The sequence below is a fragment of the Myotis brandtii genome, unplaced genomic scaffold (genome assembly GCF_000412655.1).
Source record: "Myotis brandtii unplaced genomic scaffold, ASM41265v1 scaffold536, whole genome shotgun sequence".
NCBI lineage: Eukaryota > Metazoa > Chordata > Mammalia > Chiroptera > Vespertilionidae > Myotis > Myotis brandtii.
This window is the reverse complement of record NW_005369967.1, coordinates 1,974,397-1,998,182: the sequence shown is the minus strand read 5'-3', so window position 1 is coordinate 1,998,182 and position 23,786 is coordinate 1,974,397. Positions and strand designations below refer to the sequence as shown.

The window sequence follows — 23,786 nt, the reverse complement described above, 5'->3', positions numbered from 1 at the left end:
AACTCTAATGAATTTTACTTAGGAAACTCATAAGCCACAAGGAACACTATAATGAAAGCCTCATCAATAGAGCAGGTATAAGTAAAACGGCCTAATACACAAGTCTGGAATGTAAGCCCTGCTTTATAAGCACTAAGAGAGGTTAGCAGATAGAGCATGAGACAAGCAAGGGCTTTTAATTTGCATCTAATGCCTCTCAGGTTTATCTTTCTGGGATAAATATGTTTTTTTATAAATGATATTTTGACTAGTAGTTATAATATATATTTAATAAATAAGAAAAATGCATTTTCATGAAATATATTTGAACAAATATATTATCATTCAAATAATCAAATATCAATAGGTCTCCATGTCTCAGACCTAAAAGATATTTTTTTCCATTAAAACTTAATACATACAAAATAAATGTGCCCTGGCCAGTTTTGCTCAGTGGTTGGAGCATGGGCCTGTGGACTGGAGGGTCGCAGATTCAATTTCCGGTCAAGGGCATGTACCTCCAATGCGAGTTTGATCCCTGGGCCCAAGTGGGGCAGATTCAATTTCCGGTCAAGGGCATGTACCTCCAATGCAGGTTTGATCCCTGGGTCCAAGTGGGGCTCATGCTGGAGGCAACCAATTGATGTGTCTCTCTCACATCAATATTTCTCTCTCTCTCTTTGTCTCTCCCTCACCTCCCGCCCTTCCACTCTCTCCAAAATCAATGGGGGAAAATATATCCTCGGGTGAGGATTACAAAAACAAACAAACAAAAATTGCTATCCAGTAAGTCCTTGTTAAACAGAAAATTACTTTCTTCACAAATAAATGTTGTAAATAAAAAATGATTTTCTAAACACTGAATTCTGACCTCAAAGCTAGTTCTAATGCCCCATGGGGTAGGCCAAGCATAGGAGAGTGACAATTGAAACAGATGCAACTACTTCCATTAATAGTACAAGACATGGAGAGCAGCACTAGAAATTTCTGATTAAAAATATAAACCTTAGAGTATAACTGTCTCCTATTTTAAATGATACTTTATTAGCCCCATACTTAACTATCATCCAACGGTGACTGGGAAGAAGGCCTAGAAACACAAAAACGATCCTATATTTTATGTTCCATTTAAAGACACAAAGTACAAAAGAACAGTATTTTTTCATTATTAGACAGCTAATGAGTTCCAAGAAGAAGCTGAGAACTTTAAATAGATAAACAAAATAAGTTCCTCACATATGCTATAATCAGAAATGAAAGAGAAAAATCTAAAACAGGAAGAAACATTAAAGAAATCTAGTCAATAACATTTTTAAAGCATACTTTGAACAATTTGAAAAGAAAAAAAAAACATTAGGTTGAACAGGAAGAGGAAAAATTATTTTAGGAGTAAGGAATAGTACTAAAAGATGTGTAAAGAGGGAGAACAAAATGGATCAAATGACCATTCAAGAGAAGTTCCTAAGAAAGGCATAGGAATTTGAAATTTTTTTTTAAATAAGGTAAATGATAAAAGTAAGAAGAAATAAGATGGCGTTAGAAAATGTTTTGAGGGTTTGGGAAATGTATAAATATTTTTATTAGGACAATTATTTATTGAATTTAGTGCTAGTCAGAGAAATCAGCTAAAAAGCTCTGGTACTTGGAACCCACTGAATTTTAACAGGATAGAAATGACAACATCCATCTGAAACAGAAGTTTTTCAAAATTTGAATGCCCAGTTGATGAGAAACCAGACTGAGAGTACCTAACTCATTGGCAACAAGTGAACAGCTGACAGACAGTAATTCTCTGCCTCCAACATTAGACTGGATTTCAACTAGTGGCTCTGGAACTCCTCCTGCTCGTTCATTCCATTAACGTCCCTCAGAAGGAAAGTGGCCATGGCATGGACATGAGCTAACTTTATTCATAGTTATGCTCTCTTCTTTCCCTGATACTTTGGTGGAGAGTGGAGTTAGGGGCAATATCACTAACACCATGAAATATAGAAGCCACAGTTCTTGCTAATGATAAAATTTACTTCTGGACATTAAATATAGCAGGTACTCCATTACTAGGCAATAGGAGTATTTTCTTTCTTTCCATCCTAAAAAATGCACAATTTATCTGGTTTAGTAGGAAATAAACTAAAAGAGCCTTACTGACTTTAATAACCACTGGAGATGGCAGGAGGGAAATAAAATCATACAGGGTTTTAGCCAGAAGGTGTAAGTGGGATGGCGGTGGTGCCTTTAAGGTCAAGCTTAATGAGCTTAGAGACTAACTTAGGGTCAATAAGCCTGAAAAACTTAGGAATTGTGCACAGAGATAAACATAATAACCATAGTTATCAGACTAAACAATTGTATCAAATGGTTATTTACATACCAGTATGCTGTGATTTTCTTTAAGTTTCTCTAAGTGATTTTTTTAATTTTAGAAAAGATTTTTTAAAATATATAAATCAAAAATATAAATGCAAAAATATATACGCCTTACATTAATCATAGCAATTTGTCATGACAATCCTCAAAACAAAGATCTGTTTTGTTCGGAGCAAGCAACAGAAAAGAACCCATCTTTTGCTCCAGACATTAATTACATAAAGTTTGAAAACAATGCCATCTAGTGGACATCTTTCAAAGAATGCACTTAGATTCATTCATTCAACAAACATTTATTGAGGACTTACTATATTGTATGCCAGGCACTGTTCTAGTGCTAACGATATGGCAATGAACAAAAACAAAACAAAAAATCCTTCCCTTGTGGAACTTACATTCTACTGAGAGAAACAAAGAAATATAGTATAAAGTGCGTCAGACAATAAATGCTCTAAAGAAAAGTGAACCAATTTTAAGAGAACAGGCTGTGACAGATGGAAGCAGGTGACATTTTATGTAAAGTGGTCTGGGAAAACCTCTTTAATAAGGTGACATTTGAGCAAAGGTTTAAGGGAGACAAAAAAAAATGAACCATGTGGCTGTCCAGTGGAACAGTGCATAGGAAGAGAGAATGATAAGTGCAAAAGCCCAGTGTAAGAAGATGCCTGGGACATTTGAAAATAACAAGGAGGCTAACGTAGCTGAAACACAGAAAGCAAGAGGGAGAATAAAAAGAAATAAGGTCAGAGGGCTAGCCAGGGAGCAAAACACACAAGATCCTTGGGTCTGTGGGTTTTATTTGGATTTTATTTAGTAAAAGCCTAGGAGTAGGACAGACATAGCCAGACTTCTTCTCTTTATAAAGAAGCACTCTAAATACCAAATGAAGAAGAGGCTGTAGATGGGCAAGGGTGCAAGTAAGATCAGCAAGTGCAGTAGTCCAGATGGGGTCTTGAACTAGAGAATAGCTCACGTGATTAGAAGTAACTGAACCCAAGATACAGTTCAAAAGAGAAGCTGAGTGGATTTCTGGACTAACTGGTCAGCATCTGGAAGAACGGAATTAACCACTCACTGAAGTGGAGAACAATGGATTCGAATCAAGGTTTTTGTCATTATTTCCTTGTTACTTCACAGCTCTTGTATAAATGGAAAGTTAAAAGCTTTAGCCCTAGCCAGTTTGGCTCAGTGGATAGAGCATTGGCCTGCGGACTAAAGGGTCCCACGCTCGATTCCGGTCAAGGGCACATACCTGTTACAGGCTCCTCCCTAGCCTAGGCCCTGGTCGGGGTACAAACCAATAGATGTGTTTCTCTCAAATTGATATTTCTGTCTTTCTCTCTCTCTCTTCCACATTTTCTAAAAAATCAATGGGAAAATATCCTCGGGTGAGGATTTAAGAAAATAATAAAAATAATTTTTTTAAGTTTTATATTAGTGACCACATGCCAACTTGAAATAAAACATATTCTTGATGAAAAAAAAGTCCTTTTATTGTGCTGAAATATAAGTTCGTGGTTTTTCAAAGCTTCTTGTACATATGTAATATTTTCCTGTTCATTATTTAATATGTACTTGTTCCGCATTGTGAGATTACTAAACATAATCATGTGAATCTATTAGTACCTTACAGATTCCAGCAAATTCCAAAGTTCTGTTTTAGTAATAGTAAGTACGTAAAACTAATTTCCGTCTTCTATCCTAGAAACTCTTCATGATCTCCCTTCCTGCCAATTCACCTAGATTCACAAATGATAAGGCAGCTGAAGTTGGACTAAGGAGAACCTAGCCAGATTCATGAAACCATCTAAAAAAAATGGCAAGGGAATTTATCTCCCCTATTTGCCTCCTACTCAAAGATCCTGGATTTGTACCAACTAGCAAATAGGTGACTAAGACCACACTAGTACTGCCTTCAAAATCAGCCAAAGTCATGGCTGGCCACTACCCCTCTATGCCTCTCTCTTGATACACTGATTCAGAAAGAGTGACACTTTACATAGTCTGGCAGGAATTAAAGGGGCTGGCTTACCCAACCGGTGTGGCTTAGTGGTTGAGCATCAGCCTATGAACCAGAAGGTCACAGTTCGATTCCTGGTCAGGGCACATGCTCGGGTTATGGGCTCAATCCCCTGTGGGGGGTGGGCAGGAGGCAGCCAATCAATAATTCTCTCTCACTGATGTTTCTATCTCTCTTTCCTTCTCCCTTCCTCTCTGAGATCAATGAAAATATATTTTTAAATAAATAAATAATAAAGGGCACTGGCTTTGGGGTACCTGACACCCTCAGAAGTGACATGCATACTAAGTACAGCAACTCCTTCAGACCTAAGCATGGCCATGGCTTCCACACAGCACCAGTACAACACATACCTCTCCTGTGTATACTTAGTTATGACTTACAATTTTACATTTTTGTGATTATTTGATTGGCTTCTTCCCGTTTTGGACTACATCTTCTTCCTAGTTTTCAAAGCTTTTCTGATTTCATGACAACTCAAGAATGTCTACTTCTACTTCATAATATTCCGATTCTATATCCTACCTCCCTGTGTCCCCTTCGAGGGTCCTGGGTCCCATCTCTTCCTTCCCCACTTCCCTCAGTGTTCCTCACATGTCTACTTGTAGTACTAAGACTCAGCTTTTAAAAATATGTTTTTTAAATTGACTTTAGAGAGAGGAAGGGAGGGGAAGAGAGAGATAGAAAAATCTATGGGCTGCTTCCTGCATGCTCTTTACTGATGTTCAAGCCCGCAACTCAGGCCAGAATCCACACAGACCTGGCTAAAATATACAGTGAAACCTCATTTCTCGAACGTCTCCCATCTTGAACAATTCGGTTCTCAACCAAATTGTTCACCAAAACTTCTTGGTTGTCAACCAAAATTTCAGTTTTCAACCTGACAACCCTTTCGCGCTGATACTTCAGGAACAAAACAAATTGCTGACAAACCTGTGGTATATACTTACTAGTACAAAGAATAGATACCCAAGAGATGTAAAACAAAGCAAATAAACTCTAATCAAAATAAACCATTTGGAGCATATCTGGTCAGGGAATACGTTTTGATTTAAATAGTATTCCTTACTGAAGGGTCCCGGGTTCGATTCCGGTCAGGGGCATGTACCTGGGTTGCGGGCACATCCCCAGTAGGGAGTGTGCAGGAGGCAGTTGATCGATGTCTCTCTCTCATTGATGTTTCTAACTCTCTATCTCTCTCCCTTCCTCTCTGTAAAAAATCAATAAAATATATTTTAAAAAAAAACAAAAAAACCATTTGGAACATATCTGGTCAGGGAATATGCTTTGATTTGAATAGTATTCCTCGAGAGAAATAAGGAAGAGATCTGATTCACAATAACATAGTGAGAGAAAGACTCACTATACCTATAATATAACTTGACCAAGAGAACAGAATAGAATCAGTCTCTAGATGGAAAAGCATTCCTGCTTATGACTATGAACTAGAGCACGGAAAGGTGAGGACCAGACTTACGTTCAGGTGTGTAGAAATACACACATGACTAAATGCCTCTCTCATGGAATGTTAAAGGTCCTTTCCAAACTAAGTAAATCTTTTCTTTCCAAGCAAAGATGCACTTACTGTCAGTGTGTTTCTTACAGTGAATGCCATACTATTTCAAAGGCTAATGTGAAATACTTCTCAATCAAAAAAATGTTTTGAAATTTGCAATTTTTCTATTCACTAATATTTTACTTCCAACTAGAAATTAGTTACAAAGCAGCTTACCTCTGTCTTTCTTATTAATTTTCCCTCTTCCCCATTTCCCACTTACATTTCTCCCTCTTCCTGAACTTCTTTCTTCCTGACTTTCTGCAAAACACACCTTATCCCAGAACCCCACTTAAACCAATAAAAGGATAGAAAAGGTAAAAGGAAACTGCTCCATCAATGGTAAAAGGACAAGTCCTTTAAAACAGTGTCTAAATTCTGTGTTCTCAAAAAAAAAAGAAGTAAATGTCAACCTGTTTACAAATGTTATATGCTAATATATGTTACAAAACTGAAGTATTATAGTGGAAAATAATAAAATCTCCTACCTTTCAGCACTAAATGCTGATTCTGTGTCAATGTACACAACAGCTCCTTCTAATCCTCCCATGTTGGTGGGTAATGTGGCCAAAACACTCATCATTATACAAAATTGAGTTTTCCCACAACCTGGTGGACCTGTAATCTAAAAAAAAATAATCTGTAATCACAAGCAAACTCCTTTAAGAACTTGCCACAAACATAGTACAACTAATCTGGATTGCCAGAGATGTCCACTGTATATAATGAATTAACTTCTCCCCAATGCATCTGGATTGGTTCTCTTGTAGTTTGAGTCTTAACTCTGAATTCTTTCTTAGCCAGAACTCAAGTACCAAGAGCTGGTCTGACTCCATCGGTCTAACACCTGGTGCTGTCTTGCTGCCAACAGTTGCTTAGGTCTTTTCACTCTCATAAAAAAATTAATATTTTCAGTGGAGGAATGATAATAATGAAATTATATTATCTATAATAATAAAAGCGTAATATGCCAACTAGACCGGACGTCCTTCCAGACAACCTTCCGGACAAAGCCAGGACTGCGAGGGAAGCCCGGGTCCCAAGTGCCTGCCAGCGGCCAGAGGGAAGCCCTGGTCCTGGTGCCTGCCAGCAGCCGAAGGGAAGCCCGGGTCCCGGGTACCAGAGGGAAGCCAGCGCGGGCTGCTGAGGGAAGGAAGGCGTACTCTTGCACAAATTTCGTGCATCAGGCCTCTACTTTTTTAAATATTGACTTAAATATTTTGTAATTCAGTGATTGAAATGTCAGGACCTAAGTTCTGCTTATTTCAGTACTTAATTGTAATGGCTGTATAGTAGGGAAGGGCTTGATTGCAAATATGCAAGGACTGAAATTAAAGTAGTATGTCATTGTTGTACTTACTAAGTCAGTATTTTTATTTTTCAATAAATTCCATTAGTTAGTTCTTGTTGAATTTTGGCTAATAAATGTCTGTCTTCCCTCCTATCAATGTTCTTACAAACTAATCAAAAGATATTGCATTTTTAACAATTGGTTTGGAAATCAACTGAAACTATTTGGAAGATTTTCAACAGTATAAAAAATATTGTTATAAGTTTTTTACAGTGTGCAGATGGCAAAGTTTTCATTAGACACGCATATCTCTGACAACAAAAATCACATTACAAAAGAAACATTTCCAAGCAATGACAAAAAACAGTCTCTCTGTATTTTAATTTCTATCTTTTAAAAGGCTATTACTATCTCACTTATTGTTGAAACATCACTTTTACTTTGAAGGGATGGAGTAAGAGTGTTCCGTTGGTTGGCTGGTTGGTTTTTAATCTGCTATGAAGCATGTAACGTAGCCACTGGTCATAAGAAAAAGTGGGCAAATTTGACATATCACCTTTTCATTAAAAAAAAAAAATTGCCCATCTTTAAATTCAACAGCTCTTTTACAATCTTTGCTGGGAGATAACCAAAGAAGCTCTCATAATTCAAATGAACTTCATGGTCACTCCCCATCTCATTACAGAGTACTATAGAAATTCCATGCGTTACCAGTCAGCTTTATATAAAATTAACAACACTGATATCATTTCCAAGCACTGTCACACATCTGACATCCAGATAAAAATTAAATTTCATCATTTTTCAGGTTTACTTAGTAGGTTAAAACATTTCAACATTAATAATTTTTAGCTTCAGATAGTTTAGCTCCAAATTCTAGCAGCCAAACCACAAAATTTCAAGTTGTGTTCTGTTCCCAGGTTCAGCTCCAATGTGGTTAGAGAGAGAGAACATGCCAAACCAGAATAGTCTAAGTTATTTGCTTCTTGGAAACTCAGAATGAATACAACGTTTACACACAGAAGACACCAGTAAAGTACAATTAGCTTCAGATAGTTAGAGCCTGCGTTTCCAACCTGCCTGAGAAATGCAAAAGAACTGAAAGGAAATAACCAGTTGTGAAGACCACTCAAATACCAAATACAAAGGATTAACAAGTGGTTTAATAATTGACTTATTCATTGATTTAAAGAGGAAAGAGAATTATTCCCCAGTAAAGAAGTCTAACTGTACTAAAGTAAAAATGAAGCCTAGTCATTTTAATCTTAACTGAGATTAAATGGTTGAGATGAACGTGAAACCCAGACCTGTTTGGACCCAAACTCTTAACCATGTTTGTTCTTCCCACATTCAAGATGGGGGCAGCCTAAAGCCCAATACTTTACAGAAGACAATTTAAGGACTGCCTGCTTCTGATCTGAGAAAAAAGCAAATGGAAACTTTTTTTTTAATGACCACTCCCAAATCCCCAGGGTCTAACTATTTGTCTCCATTTGCTCTACAATTTTGTAGAAATATGATTAGGTCTTCAGACCTACAGAATTCATTTTAAAAATAATGAACCCTCTAAATCCTAAAACCAACAAAAAGCTCAGAAAGGCCAGGTAGCACTTTGTCTTGTAAAAGAAACATCGATCTTAAATTACTTTACACCAACATGTGGAAGGTTTTATATCTTGGGTTCTCTCCAGCAGTTCCTCTTATTTCATATTGACAACTGCTGTTTTTTTAAGTAAATGGGAAGGGAGGGAAAAAGAGAAGGCAGGGGAACAAATCCGAAAAAAAGGCAAGAGGACATGGAAATGACAAGGGCCCCAAGTTTCACATCTAAAAAAAAAACTGAACAGTATCAACAGTTATAATCATTCAACACTCAATTAACATGTGCCATGTGAAAGACTCTACAAAACCTTTACAGAGAAAGATGTCAAATCAGTGAGTAAGTGAAAAATTGGGAACTATAATGCAATCAACCACATATGCTAAATTCCTGCAGACACATGATTATCCTGCCGTTCAAAACACTACAGTCAAGGAACGCCAATTAGAAATCTCTCCCTAGTGTTCCTGCTGCTGCTGCTACTGTTGTACACGGAGTTGACCTGACCCTTCCGCAGCTGAGGGAGGCCACCTTGACCGCCTGCAGACCCATGAGCAAGAAAAGCAAACTTTGCTGTTGCTGTAAGAGTGTAAGCAACCAAAATTGACCAACAAAACAATTATGTCTTACACTTCACTGTTTACGCTTTTCTATTACGTGTCTGGCCCTTGTAGGCATTTGGGTTTACAACCCTGTGATCCTATAGGCTACAGCTCACTCTGTCGAAGAGAAAGAAAAAGGACTGTCATATTTAACCATTCGGGGGAAAGATGAGGATGCCAAAATAGGACTCTGGCACCTTGCCTCTACCTTTTTGAGACAGGATAGTCATTTCCAAAGCAAAACTGCCTCACTCAAGGACTCCAGATCTCCTGCAATCATGAACAAAGCGAATAATGTAGAAATGTGCTAAAGTGATTCTTATTACTTAGAGCAAGGATCTAATCATGACTCAAATGCTATAAAGATTTGGCAGTGCTTCCCGGGTTTACTTTCCCAGAGGGACTCTTGAACTAAGATACCTAGATGTTACATCTCTTTTTGCTAACTTGAGTTTGGGCCAGTTCTCTAGTCCTGTAATCTCTGGATTACAATACAAAAATACCTTTTTTGATGATCCTTTAAACACAATCTTAAATTTACCTAATCACATTAGCATCTTTGTTGGGCATTCTCAGGAGGGGTGATACCAACCCAAGGATGAAACTTGGTTTTGATATACATACAGTACATAAACTAATATACAGTATATGTGTAGTATTCAAATCTCATGGCATGGCGGGGGTGATTAAGGGGGAAAAGTCTATAAACTCCTTAGGGGGCAATAATGAAAAAAGGATTGAGAAACACTGGTCTGATCTCTATTATTCTCATATGGCAAAGCCACCACCACATGGTGTGATCTCCACATAATGTAAACTTTTAAAGTTTAAACTTGAAACATACCTTGCTACCAATATTCAGTTATAACAGATGAAGAATTATCTGCTTATATATTCCTCTACTGCTTCTGCTTTTGGCAGGAGCAGTGCCTCTCTAGCTCCACTTTTAATCTTGGTCTGTAACTGAATATACACAGATTCGGTGAAGTTCTCATAAATCAAAACCAATGATAAATAAATCAGGGAATTTTGACGTTAGAGTCAGGAAGGAGCAGCCATACAAATGACAGCAGAATATTTCCAGATTTTTCTTCCTCCCTCAGTCATCTCCAGGCCCAGCCCAAGTTGACTCAACCAGTTGCCTTATCCCTCACCTCCACCGGATCTACCTTCTGCCTGATGTTTGGGACTCTAGGCTTGACCTCTTAACCAGAAACAGAGAGTGTGCAATGCAATTAGACATCTCCATTGATATCTGTATTCCTTCTCCATTGCTCTGTAACAAATTACCACAACCTTAACAGCTTAAAACAACAGCCATTTATTATCTCACAGTACTGTAGGTTAGCAGTCCTGATGGGCTGGCCTGGCTTCTCAGCTCAGTCTCCCAAGGCCAAAATCAAAATGTCAGCTGAGCTAGGATTCCATGTGGAGGTTGGGGGAGGGGAGGGTGTAGAATCACCTTCCAAGCTCATTCAGGTCATTGGCAAAATCCACTTCTCTGCAATTGTGGGTCTGAGCATCCTGTTTCCGTTTTGGCTGTCATTTGAAGGCTTCTCATTGCGCCTAGAGGCCCCTTCTCACATTCCTTCTCACATGGCCCCTTCCACCTTCATGTTTTGGATCCTCATGTTTTGAATCCTTCTGGCTTTCCCCTCTTCTTTAGCCAGAGAACGCTCACTGCTCTTAAGGGCTCATGGGCTTAGACTGGGAAAATCTCCCTATCTTAAAGTCATCTGTGCCATATAACAGACCATAACTGTGGGAGCAATATCTCATCACATTCACAGGTTACAGGGATTACAGCAGAACATCTGTAGAAGGACATTTTCGAAATTCTGCGTACCACAAAATCTCAAGGAAGAGAGAGGCAATAAATTAAACACACACACACACATATACACATACATGCATACATCTATAATAATAAAAGCGTAATATGCTAATTAGACCGGACCTCCTTCTGGATGACCTTCTGGAGGAAGCTGGGGCTGCAAGGGCCGAGGCAAACCCCCACGGCTGGGAGGGCCGAGGCAAGCTGCAACCAACCTGTGGGCTGTGGCAGGTGGGCAGGGAAGCCTGGGTCCCGGGTCCCGGGTCCCGGGTCCTAGGTCCCGGGTGCCTGCCAGCCAGAGGGAAGCCAGGGTGCCAGGTGCCAGAGGGAAGCCAGTGCCGACAGCTGGGGGAAGGAAGGCCTACTCTTGCACAAATTTTGTGCATCAGGCCTCTAGTACATATATAAACACACAAACACATGTACAGCGGTATAGTGATAGCCAGCCTCTAAGAAGGACCCTGTGATCCTCACTCTGGTAGTCACGCCCTCCCACACTGTATGGGGTGTGCCTGTGTGAGCAACAGAACACAGCAGAAGTGATGGTCTACAACTTCAAGGCTAAGCCATAAAAGCCAGTGCCGTGTCTAGTTTGTGCTCGTAGACCACCTACTCTAGGGAAAGTCAGATGCCACGTCAGGAAGACACTCAAGCAGCCCCGTGGAGAGGTTCATGTGGCCAATGACGAGGCCCCTGCTGACAACCAGCACCGACTCCCCAGCCAGTAAGGAGGCCATCTCCAAAGCATCTCCCCCAGCGCCAGTCACGTTTCCAGAGGGCGGGCGGCTTCAGCTAATATCTTTACTGTAACCTCAGGAGACTGTAACAGGAAACACCTAACGAAGCTGCTCCTGCATTCCTGACTCACAGAAACTGTGAGAGAAATATGTATTATTGTTTTTAGGCACTAAGCTTTGAAATGATTTGTTAAACAGCAATATATAACAAAAATAATATATAGATAAATAGATACATAGACATTAGAGATATACAACTTTAAAAAAACATATAATAAAAACATTCCTAAAGTAAAATAATTACTGGTATTCATTAAAAAAATAAATTAAGTAGAAAAATCATATTCTTTAAATGTGCTATTTTGATGATTTGAAAAAACAAATGGCATACAAATACTGTAAAATAAATACTATACCCTGTAATAGCGATAACATTAGAAGTTCCTAAAGTGTAGGTTATTCAAAGATCAAAGGGGAAAATAAGTATAAGAGAGGCAGCAGAAAACAAGCATTATAGTAAACAAGCACTATGTACTAGTAAGTGCTAAAAAATAAATAAATGAAAACAAATTCTTTCAATCAACTAATAGTTATTAAGTACCCTCTACCTGTCCTACTACTATAGATGTATTAAGGAGAAAAAGATGTAATCCCTGCTCACTTGGAATTTATTCTCCAATGAGGAACACATATATTAACTAATTTCACAATCAGCAAAACTGTAATGGTGACAAGGGCTACATAGAAGAACTATAGTACACGGTTCAGTTCTCCAGGAATATGTGATATTTCTACATGTGTTAATTTAACATAATAAAATAGACTCAAAATATCAAAAGTATAAAGTAACATAACTATAAGTAAACTTGTCAACTTGACAATATAACATACTAATTTAAGAGTCTGACCTGATAGATTGGAGGATTCTAAAACTTTAAAGTTTGAAAGCTACCACTAAGGAAATGAAGAAACAAGCCACAGATTGGAAGACAATAATTGCAAATCGTATATCTGATAAAGGACTTTACATATCCAGAATATATAAAGAATTTTTATAACTCAACAACAACAAAACTAACAGCCAATCAAAAAATAGGCAAAAGATTTGTATAGACATTTCACTAAAGAAAATATACACATGGCCAGGAAAATGCAAATTAAAACCACAATGAAATACAACTGCACACCCATTAGAATAGCTAAAATAAAAAATATTATGCTAAGTCTTGGTGAGAATGTGGAGAATCAAACCATCATGCATTGCTGGTGAGAGTGTAAAATGGTTCAGCCACTTGTAAAGCAGTCTGACAGTTTCTAAATATTAAACACACACCTATCATGTGATCTAGCCATTCTATTCCTAGGAATCCACCCAAGAGAAACAAAAACCTATGTTCACACAAAGACATGTCTGTGAATGTTCATAGTAATATTATTCCTGATAGACCACAACTGGAAACAATCCTAGTGTCCATCAACTAGTGAGTGGATAAACAAAACTGGATTGTGGTGATGAGTTCATATAAATTTACTAATTGAATTAGACAGTTACAATGGTTGAATTTTATAGTATTTAAATTATACCTTAATAAAATTATGTTTTTAAATAGCCAAATGACTTATGAAAAGATATTTAAGCTCACTAGAAATCAGGAAAATTAAAACTAAGGTCACAAAGATGGGCAGAAATTAATAAGTCTGATAATACCAAGACAAGGAAATATGGAGCAAAGGAATTCGTGCACATTTGCTCGTAGGGACATAAATAGACACAACCACTCTGAAATACAATTTGCCCTTATTCTGCAAAGTTACACATGTACATACCCTATAAGCAGCAAATCACTCCACAGTAGATACCCTAGACAGGGGCCAGATGGGAACATTTTAGGCTTTGTAGACCATGAGGTCTCTATCACAACTAACTCAACTCTGCCTTATAGTCACAGACAAAATGTAAATAAATGAGCACAGCTGTGTTACAATAAAACTTTATTTACAAAAACAGGCAGTGAGCCAGGTCTGACCACTGGGCAGTAAGTAGTTTACCAATCCCTGCCCAACAGAAATATCTGTACATGTGATCCAGGAGACATGTGCAAGGTTCACAGAACTTATTTACATTAGTAGCAAACGGGAAGCAACCCAAATGTTCATTCACAAGAGAAGGAATAAATGAATTGTAGCATGTTTTCAAAATGGAATCTGATACAGCAGTGAATTATACTCTTGCTACCTGCAACAACATGCATAAATCTTAGAAAACAATACTAAGTTAAAGAAACAGACAGAAGAGATACGATATGATTTAACCACGGATATATGATTTAATGGAGCTCAAAAATAAGCAAAACTAAGTAAAATGTTATACCTCTAATGTATATAGGTGGTAAAGGTACAGGAAACTGTACCTTTAAGGTACAGGGGGAATAGAGAATGGCAGAAATTCAGGACGGAGGTTACCTCCCAGCAGAAGGACAAAGATCATGGAGGAGTCCACAGCTAGTGTCAATGGTCTAGGTATTGTTCTGCTTCTTATATTAGCTCATGGGCTCCAGGAGTTCACAACTTACACATGCAGGATATACTTAAATCTGTATACATAAAATAAATATTTTGTTTTTTTAATAAAAAGTAAACATAAATACTCCTATATTCAGCTGCAAACTCCCAAGAAGATGGAAGGGGCTGCCTTTGGCTGAAACAAAAATTAGAGAATTTGCCACTAATAAATAGTCAGAGATTTCTATTCCAATTCAGCCCAGCAGATCATGAAAAAAAAAACCACTTAAAAATAGCTTGTAAGCCCTGACCAGTTTGGCTCAATGGATAGAGCGTCGGCTTGTGGACTGAAGGGTCCCAGGTTCAATTCCGGTCAAGGGCATGTACCTTAGTTGCGGGCATATCCCCAGTGGGGGGTGTGCAGGAGGCAGCTGATCGATGTCTCTCTCATCAATGTTTCTAACTCTCTATCCCTCTCCCTTCCTCTCCGTAGGAAAAAAAAAAATCAATAAAATATATTTTTTTAAAAAATAGCTTGTAACTACAGCTTGGATTCAGAAAGAATTGATAAAAACTGAGTGAAAAGTATTGAAAATTATTCTAAAACTTAAGAAATAAAAAGTAGTTATTGGTTAATCTTCCTTACATCAATTTTTTGTTATTTAAATAAGTTTATAACTGTGGGTCACTATTGTTCTAAACTTATTCAAACAAAAGTCCAACTAAATCACAAAAATATTATTTAAAAATAGAATTCTGGCACCATCTGGTGGCGGTACTCTGCAACAGCAGGTTCTAATTTTTTTTTTTTTTTTTAAGTTACTCCACTCATTCATTTACCAACTATCTAATAGGCAAATACTGGGCATAGTATACACACCTTTTTTAATCCTTCCTGGAAGACCGGAAATAAGATATAGTTCCGTATCTAAAACAGGGTTTTAGATCTTTAAAGAAAAAAATTTACAGTTAAATTTATGACTATCGGCATATAAGAGTGCTCCCGTTTAGAAGTCTGCTTAAAGTATCCACACCCCTGTAACTCTCAGGTAAGAAGTCCCTCAGGAGTGTATTGGTAAATGTAGTCTATCAATTCACCACATCAGGACCAGTGAGAAAACCAATGCAGTTTTCAAGGAAAAGAACTGGTTTTTAAATGTCTTCAAATCCTTTCTTGATTCTTCTTCCTTCAAAGGTAGAGCCTAATTTCCCTTTCCTTGAACTTGGGCTGGACTTACTGACTCACTTCTAAGACAATGTGGCAGAAGTAATGATGTGTAACTTCCACAGTCAAATCATCAAAGGCATGGCCACTCGCATCTTGCCTTCTTTTGGATCATCCATCCTGTTGCAAGTCAGCCCTCATGTCATGAGAAGGCTCAAAGCAGCCTGGGAAGGAACTGTGACCTCCTGTCAACACCAGCACCAACTTCCCAGTCCTGAGTGAGTCCCCTTGGAAACAGCCGCCAGCCCCACCAAGCCTCCAGACACCGCATTCCTCGCCAAGGTCACCAAGCGAAGCCATTCCCAAAGAAACAAAACCAGTATGTGCTCTTTGTTGTTTCAGCCGCTTAGTTTTGAGGTAATTTGTTATGCAACAGTATATAACTAAGATCTATCACTTCCTGAAACCAAATTCTATCCTCAACAGGAAATAAATATAGCTCATTTCAGTTTAACTCTGTAATTTTCCCACATGTCAATAAAATTTCAAATTTTCTTTCCTAATACACTAAGTCAGTGATTCTTTTTTAATTCCTCCAAATTGTCTAATATTATTTCATAATATTCATCTCTTTCCAAGTTAATTCAAACAAACAGCAACCAAAGCAGACCAGTCAGTCAACAAGGATTTTTTTTAACATCTTTTTGCAGAGCAACTATACTAGACACTGAGTAGAAAACCATGTCCTGGGTGTTTATAATTTAATTCAGATTAATATTCAAGGAAGAACGTGTTTTTTTAACTAAAGTTTTCCCCCTGCTCTGAAAGTAATAGTTTAATGAAAGAAGGTTCGGAAAGTGTCTCCTTTACCTCTGTGAGGGATCCGCAAGCTATACCACCATGCAGGGCTTCATCCAAAGCAGAAAGGGTTGTAGGTAAGAATGCTGGCGAGAGGGCAGCAGACCTCTGTGCCTTTATCTCATAAGCCTGAACGAGAAAAAGATTAAGTTCTTTTCAACCTCCATCTCTATTCAAAAACATAAACCAACTCCAAACCTCAAATTGTAGCAGTTAGAACGCCAATTCCATCTTTCCATCCTCTATAATTTGTTTGTTCGACAAATATTTATCTTTGCCAGGGACTGAACTAGATTATAGGGATATGATTCAACAGACAGAGCCCCTGCCCTCACAGTACTTATAGTCAACCATCAGGACTAGAAACTGGGCAATTTCTATACAATTAATAAGAGATACTGTGAAAGGGAAAGTGGAGACATAAAGACAGTACACCTGACCTGGACTGTATAATCCAGGAAGACTTCCTGGAAGAGCTGGACTAAGCTAAAATCTGAAATAGCTGTTGGACAAGCAAAGAAAGTGTTCATGTTCCTGCCAAAGAGAAAATGTACAAAGAAAGGTCAAGAAGCAATAAAAGGAGGAAATGGAAACTAACGAAAACTACAAAAAATAAAGACTTCATTAAGAACAGCTGAAAGATGGTGTGTGGTTGAGGTGTGAAAAGCAATGAGGCTGGAGAAATAAGCAGGGGCCAAATCATAAAGAGCCTTGTTGAAGTTTAGAGTTTATGCTGAGAGCAACAGAATGACATGATCAAGTTGTCATTTCAAACCGAGGTTGGTTTGTGAGGAATGGCTAAAAGGCAGGTGTGGTAGGCTGAGAAATATCCACATCCAACCCTTGGAACCTGGGAATGCTACCTTATTTGGAAAAAGGACCTTTGCAGATGTGATTAATGTGATTACCTGCCCACTAGTGACATATGAGTATGCTTGCCTCTTGCAATCTCTACCATTAAAGAGTTCATTTTTATGAATGAAATTTTATGAATGAAATGAAACCATAAAAATGCATTCATGCAATAAACTAGAGGGCCTACTGATGCGATATACTATGATTAACTCTGGAAATACATGGTAAACCAAATAGACAAAGTCTACCCACTTAAAGTTTACAATTTAATAAATCAATATCTCAAATCCAAGGCTCTTCTGCCCCTGGGAGGATGTAGGAAGACCAACATATTAATATTTATGAGCCATATATGTGCCCACTCTTCTCTAACTTTACCTATTGAATTCTTATTTTAGTTAAACCATGGATTACCACAGATTTTTTTTTAAGGCTATATTCAGGCACATAAAATAATTAGAAAAACAACAGTCAAAGTTGTATGGCTTGCATCTGATTTAAAAATACATGAATATTATCCACAATCCATAATCAGGCAACTTGGGTGGACATGGGTGGGGATACTTTGTCAAATATGTAAAGGCAGCCCCATCTGTCAGCATTAAAGTGCTTCACTTGCAACTACAAGTGTAATTTTTAGAATAATAGATTTGTGACTCTCTTTTTCTAAAAAAAGAGAACAAAATAAACTAAAAGAAAAAGACTCCAGAAATAACAGTACGTACATAAATGAGACAGAGTAATACGGTGATATGACATCCCGCCAGCTTTTCTTCTACTTTGGTGCTTGCTTCCTCTCAGACTCAGCATTGTCTAAGCTCATCTTTAAATGTTGGCTTCACTCGCCCGGCCAGCATGGCTCCGTGGTTGAGCGTTGACCTATGAACCAGGAGGTCACGGTTCGATTCCCAGTCAGGGCACATGCCTGGGTTGCGGGCTCCATCCCCAGTGTGGGGTGTTATAGGAGGCAGCCGATCAATGATTCTCTCTCATCATTGATGTTCCTATCTCTCTCTTCCTCTCCCTTCCTCTCTGAAATCAATAAAAATACTTTTAAAAAATAATAATTAAATAAATAAATGTTGGCTTCACTCAGGACTTGGTCTTGGCTATACTTACCTTCTAACTATAAAAACTTCCAGGGAACTGCTCATGCATTCCCTTGGCTTTGACTACCATACTTACACTGATGACTCCCAAATGCATCTTTCTAGTGCAGACCTCTCCTCCAAGCTCCATGTCCATATAAAGGCTGGGGCAAAAGTAGCTTTATAGTTGAGAGTACATTAAAAAACAGAGCTTATTCTTATATGATTTATTTTATTAGTTATTGTGTTATTTTCTACAGGAACAACTGTAAACCTACTTTTGCCCCACCCTCCATTTAACTGCCTACTTCACATCTCCACTCCAAGTTTCACAGGCACCTTAATTTCCACAAGAACTAAACTGAATCCATGATCTGCCTTCCTCAAACCTGGCCTTCTTCCAGTGTTCCTTAGCTCAGTTTCTCAAAGCAAAACTCAAGGAGTCATCTGACACTTTCCTGTACTCAGCACCACCAAAGACAATCACCAAGTCCTACGCATTCTACCTCCTCAGTCTCTCTCATGTTAATTGACAGTAGACCATCTGCATTAATACCACACTAATAATCCAGGCCACAGTCACTTTCTGTCTGGAATATGTTAATAGATACCTAACTATTATTCACAAATATTTCTTGCTCCTTTTCAATCACCTATGTTCAAAACTGAGTCTCTAAAAACATTAGATCACACCCTTTTATGGCTTCTCATTGCTCCCAGAATAAAGTTCAAAATCCTTAACATTGTCTGCAGGCCCTAATGAACTGACTCCTGCTTACTCTTTGACTTCATCTCCTGCCATTCTCTTCCTCACTGCTGTGTTCCATTCACACCAGCTTGACTTGATGACCATGCAGGCACCATTCTGCTTCCCTTCACAGACTGGCCCCACTGCCTGGGAAGTCTTCCCCCTCACCTCCCTTCCCAACTCCTTTGCTTATCTCTCTCCTATTCATCCTTCAGGTTTTAGCCTTAGTGTTGCTCCTTGTGGGAGCCCTCCCCTAAATTAAGTAATGTCTCCTGTTATTAAGTTTCAAGACTCCTTTAACTTTTCCTTCACAGGACTCACTACAATTAACTAAATATTTATGTAATTATTTGTTAATGTCTGATTTCTCCCACTAGACCAGGGGTGGGCAAACTTTTTGACTCGAGGGCCACAATGGGTTCTTAAACTGGACGGGAGGGCCGGAACAAAAGCATGGATGGAGTGTTTGTGTGAACTAATATAAATTCAAAGTAAGCATCATTACATAAAAGGGTACAGTCTTTTTTTTTTTTTAGTTTTATTCATTTCAAATGGGCCGGATCCGGCCCGCGGGCTGTAGTTTGCCCAGGGCTGCACTAGACTATAAGCTACGGGAAGGCAGGAACTTTATCAGTCTTGTTCACTGCAATATCCCTGGTACCTGACAAAGTACCTGACACATGGCTGGACTCAATAAAGATTGGTGGAAAGAATAAATTACTGAATAAATAAATAGGCAAAAAATATTTATTGAAGGAATGAACTAAGGCTAAGCCAGGACTCAAATCTAAAGAATGCTACACGAGTGAATGTATAGCAAAAGGGAAAGATGAATTCCTGAATTGGCATTTGGATGGTATCGAGATTGCAACTGAAGTTATGATGTAAGTGGAGGCTAAAGTGAATTCCTTGCCCATGCTCTCTTATTACTTAACTAGAAATAGGCCATAGATATTGACTGAACACAATGAAAAATATCAAATTAAAAGGTTGGTGTTTTACAACCTTTGAAATAGTAACAGGTTATTTTGAATCTAGTCGCAAAATCATCTCACTATTTTAACTCTAACTTCTCTGCTAAAACAAAGTTAGCCGTCCAAAGCTAGAGATCACTGGCAAAGCTAATAGTAGGGCCAAACCCCAACTGCGATTCTAATTCTCCTTCTACCTGCTCTGCCTTTAAGATATTTTCCTCAGATCACAAGCTAAAGTTGAACAAAAGAAAGTACTTTATCCGTCCATTGTTTCACAAGTCTCAAATGACACTTCCTACTTCGTAGAATTGCACTTCTATTGCTCAGTGGTTACCAAATTTCAATAGGAGAGAGTAAAATAAGTAATTTACAATCCACATAAATAAATACATTTGGAAATCACTGAACAGACTTTTAGGCAACTCTTATTCTGGGAAAACAATATGGTCTCTACCATGCATAAACTTACAATTTGAAAAGCTAAAGTCATGTGACAGAAAATATGAAAAAAATAGTACAACCTGATGTTACAAAAGACTTTTACTATTTTCAAGAGAGAGGATAAGTTTTTAAGTATTATTTATTCAATTAAGAATCAAGTGCAAGTCTAATATGCATACCCTATGATGTACAGTAAGTGATGATGGTACAAGTATTATAGAGATAGGGGAATCTATAATTAAAAGTATATTAAAATTTAACCATGAGGTCCACAAATCCTACCCAAACAAACAAGAGAAAGATGACCTTTTGAAATATCATTTTTAGCTACAAAGAAAAAAACTTTGTTGTCCCCTCATTCCCGTAATTAGGAACTATCTCCCATGAGCTTATAAACTACATAAATTTTCACATATGTTCTCATTAGAAGACTAACTCTGGTGTAAGAGTCAGTATTTTTGAGGTACTCATCTCTATTTTTGTTTTTGCCTCACCCCAAATAAGATTTTAAATGAGATGAAGAATAATATAAAAATAATAACCAAATCATAATTTAAAATATAATATACCGTTTGCATCCGTGGGGCACAGGCCCTGCTGACCACACACAGAAGTTCATGGACACCTTGATAACTAAGGCCAGTGATCTTCATAAGCTCCAATGGGGAAAGACATAAAAAGTCCTAAAGAAAAAGGCGGACATATGTAACACTTTCAATAATAAAGATTTAAAAAAAAAATCCTAAAGAGACATAAAGAAATATTTTAAACATATATGTAGCAAAGATAATGGAATTAAAAGGAAAATTTCAAATGACACTGTCCATATGTAGATAAAAGTGAAATTTATTGCAGATCAAAGATTTATGTGCTCCTTATAGTACTTTCCCTTCAAAACATGCCGTAACTAAAACATATGATAATCTTAACTTGTAATTATTCTATTTATTTGGCATATGCCAAAGGACTCACTGAACATCACATAGCAGCAGCATCCAACCCATGTGTGTGTGAACACTGCACTAGTACCTGAAAAGTTTGGGCACAAATATCCAGAAAGTGTCAGGTGGAAATGTGTTTCTTCCTAAGCTACATGAGATCATTCAGAGGAAGTATTTGATAATTGACAGAGAACAAAACTGACTATGGAATGAAATGTTAAATTTCATACTTTTAAGGGTGTTTCCAAATATGAACATTAGGACTATTAAATGTATAACAGAAGAACCAAAAAGACCTTTAACAGACAGAGCAATATCTTAAAATTACATATTCTGAAAGTCTGTCTTATTAAGGATTAAATCCTAATCTAAAACCTTAAATCAATTTAATCCAAAAGAGATTTGCTTCACAGTGAGCTTAAAAATGCAACATTTTCTCTATACATTTTCTCATTCCATCAATAGGAAAATGATCCTAACTATTAATTTCTCTTGCTTTCAAGAGGAATTACCCATTTTGAATACCATTTCCTCATTTGAGTCATATTTCTTGTATAATTACAAAAATTTCTTTTAAGTAGGTGAAACTTCTCTAAAACCCCAAATAAAGGCACAGGTGTACTTCACCTTATGCCATGAGCATCCTTCTCCCCAAAATGTAAAAATATTAAACCTGGATAAATGAAATCATACTTGGAAGCATAACCTACATGGCTCACCATTTAAAATTAGTCTACAGAGAAACACCATCACTTATCCTTTTTATTCTATAAACCTAAGTTTTTACATTTCAGGTTTACTTAAGAGTTATTATGGTATACTTAAAATTAATTTGTACTTAATATTTCTCATTGAAAAAAATTAAATAAATTTTACCTGGCAGGTAACAATCTGGTGTCTGTTCAGACGGTCACATAGCTCTTGTGATAAACCCACTCGTCTTAGTTTCTTGCTACCCATGACTCCAGATGTGGGGGGGTAGGAGAAACACACCTTAAAAAAAAATCAGAAAATAGCATAAGCAATAATAGATGGCTACTTTCTAAAACACTCTACACAATAAAAAAATTCTTCAAATTTTTCCATGTGCATAGTGAAATATATAGTATTTAAAATATCACTGATAAAATAAAGGCAGGCATACATACACACAGAGAAGCATATACTAGTACACAGAGAAACAAGGCAAGATAAAAATATACAGTTCACACCATTCTTTGATAGTTATTACATGAATATAATAATACCACTTGACATTCGTAACGCATCTTGAGATTTTCAATGCATTTATAAATTTGGATGTATAAATAACCTTCAAGGCATATTTCAAAACCACTCCTAGAAAGTCTTTACTTTCATTGGATTGTAACAATAATAAATTAATTGAGCATCTACTATGCCAGGCACGGTTGCTATACATAAATTATCACATTTAATCTTCTCAACAGCCCTATAAGAAAGGTTATGGACCCCATTTTTGCATATGAGAAAGCAAAAGCATAGAAAGTTTAGCTAGTCTATTATCACCAGAAAAAGTAAATGATGGTTCCAGACTTCAAACCCAGGAAGTCTGACTCTGAGGTCTATCCTCCTAACCTTTGTACTCTACTGCAAGTCCATGATCATATTTAACTTCTTTTTCTATGAGTCTAAGCAAATCTTCTGAATCAAAGGAGATTTTATTATTCCCGGTGTTATTTACAAGCTGAATTGTTGTTTAGTATACTAGCTTCCCACATTCCCACATACTGTACTAGCTGACCACACTCCCATATATTAGGTGCTAGAATCTTTTTCTATGAGTCTAAGCAAATCTTCTGAATCAAAGATTTTATTATTCCAGGTGTTATTTACAAGCTGAATTGTTGTTTAGTAAACTAGCTTCCCACATTCCCACACACTGTACTAGCTGACCACACTCCCATATACTAGGTGCTAGAACAGAATCACTGTGATGCCCTTAATAATGTATGCAAAGGAAAGGCTGTGTATCTCACTGAGATGGCAAAATAGTCTCGGGTTGGAATAGAAACAGGAAATCTTCATTGTTCCAGGGGATAAAGCAGTGTAATTATCATAAAAGTAAAATTTTGAAACAAAAATATATACTGAGAATGTGGGTATTTCTTTTCAATACTATGACCTAAATTTCTATCTAAATTCTCTGAATCAGACTGTCTCTGTGTATCAGATTAAATCTCTCTCTCTCTCTCTCTCTCTCTCTCTCTC

The 23,786-nt window shown here is 37.4% G+C and overlaps 1 protein-coding gene across 2 annotated transcripts in view; it reads right to left on the bottom strand.

The window, feature by feature from the left end:
• The window catches only part of RAD51B (RAD51 paralog B), a 539,221-nt gene that overhangs the window by 513,119 nt on the left and 2,316 nt on the right, over nt 1-23,786 (bottom strand). For both annotated transcript variants that reach the window (XM_005877928.2, XM_014549130.1), the window contains exons 2-5: nt 22,434-22,550; nt 21,186-21,299; nt 16,523-16,639; nt 6,410-6,546 (exon numbers count right to left, since the gene is read on the bottom strand). In XM_005877928.2, the coding sequence (XP_005877990.1) occupies nt 6,410-6,546; nt 16,523-16,639; nt 21,186-21,299; nt 22,434-22,517 (452 nt within the window). In that variant the 5' untranslated portion in view covers nt 22,518-22,550. The remainder of the gene's footprint in view (nt 1-6,409; nt 6,547-16,522; nt 16,640-21,185; nt 21,300-22,433; nt 22,551-23,786) is intronic.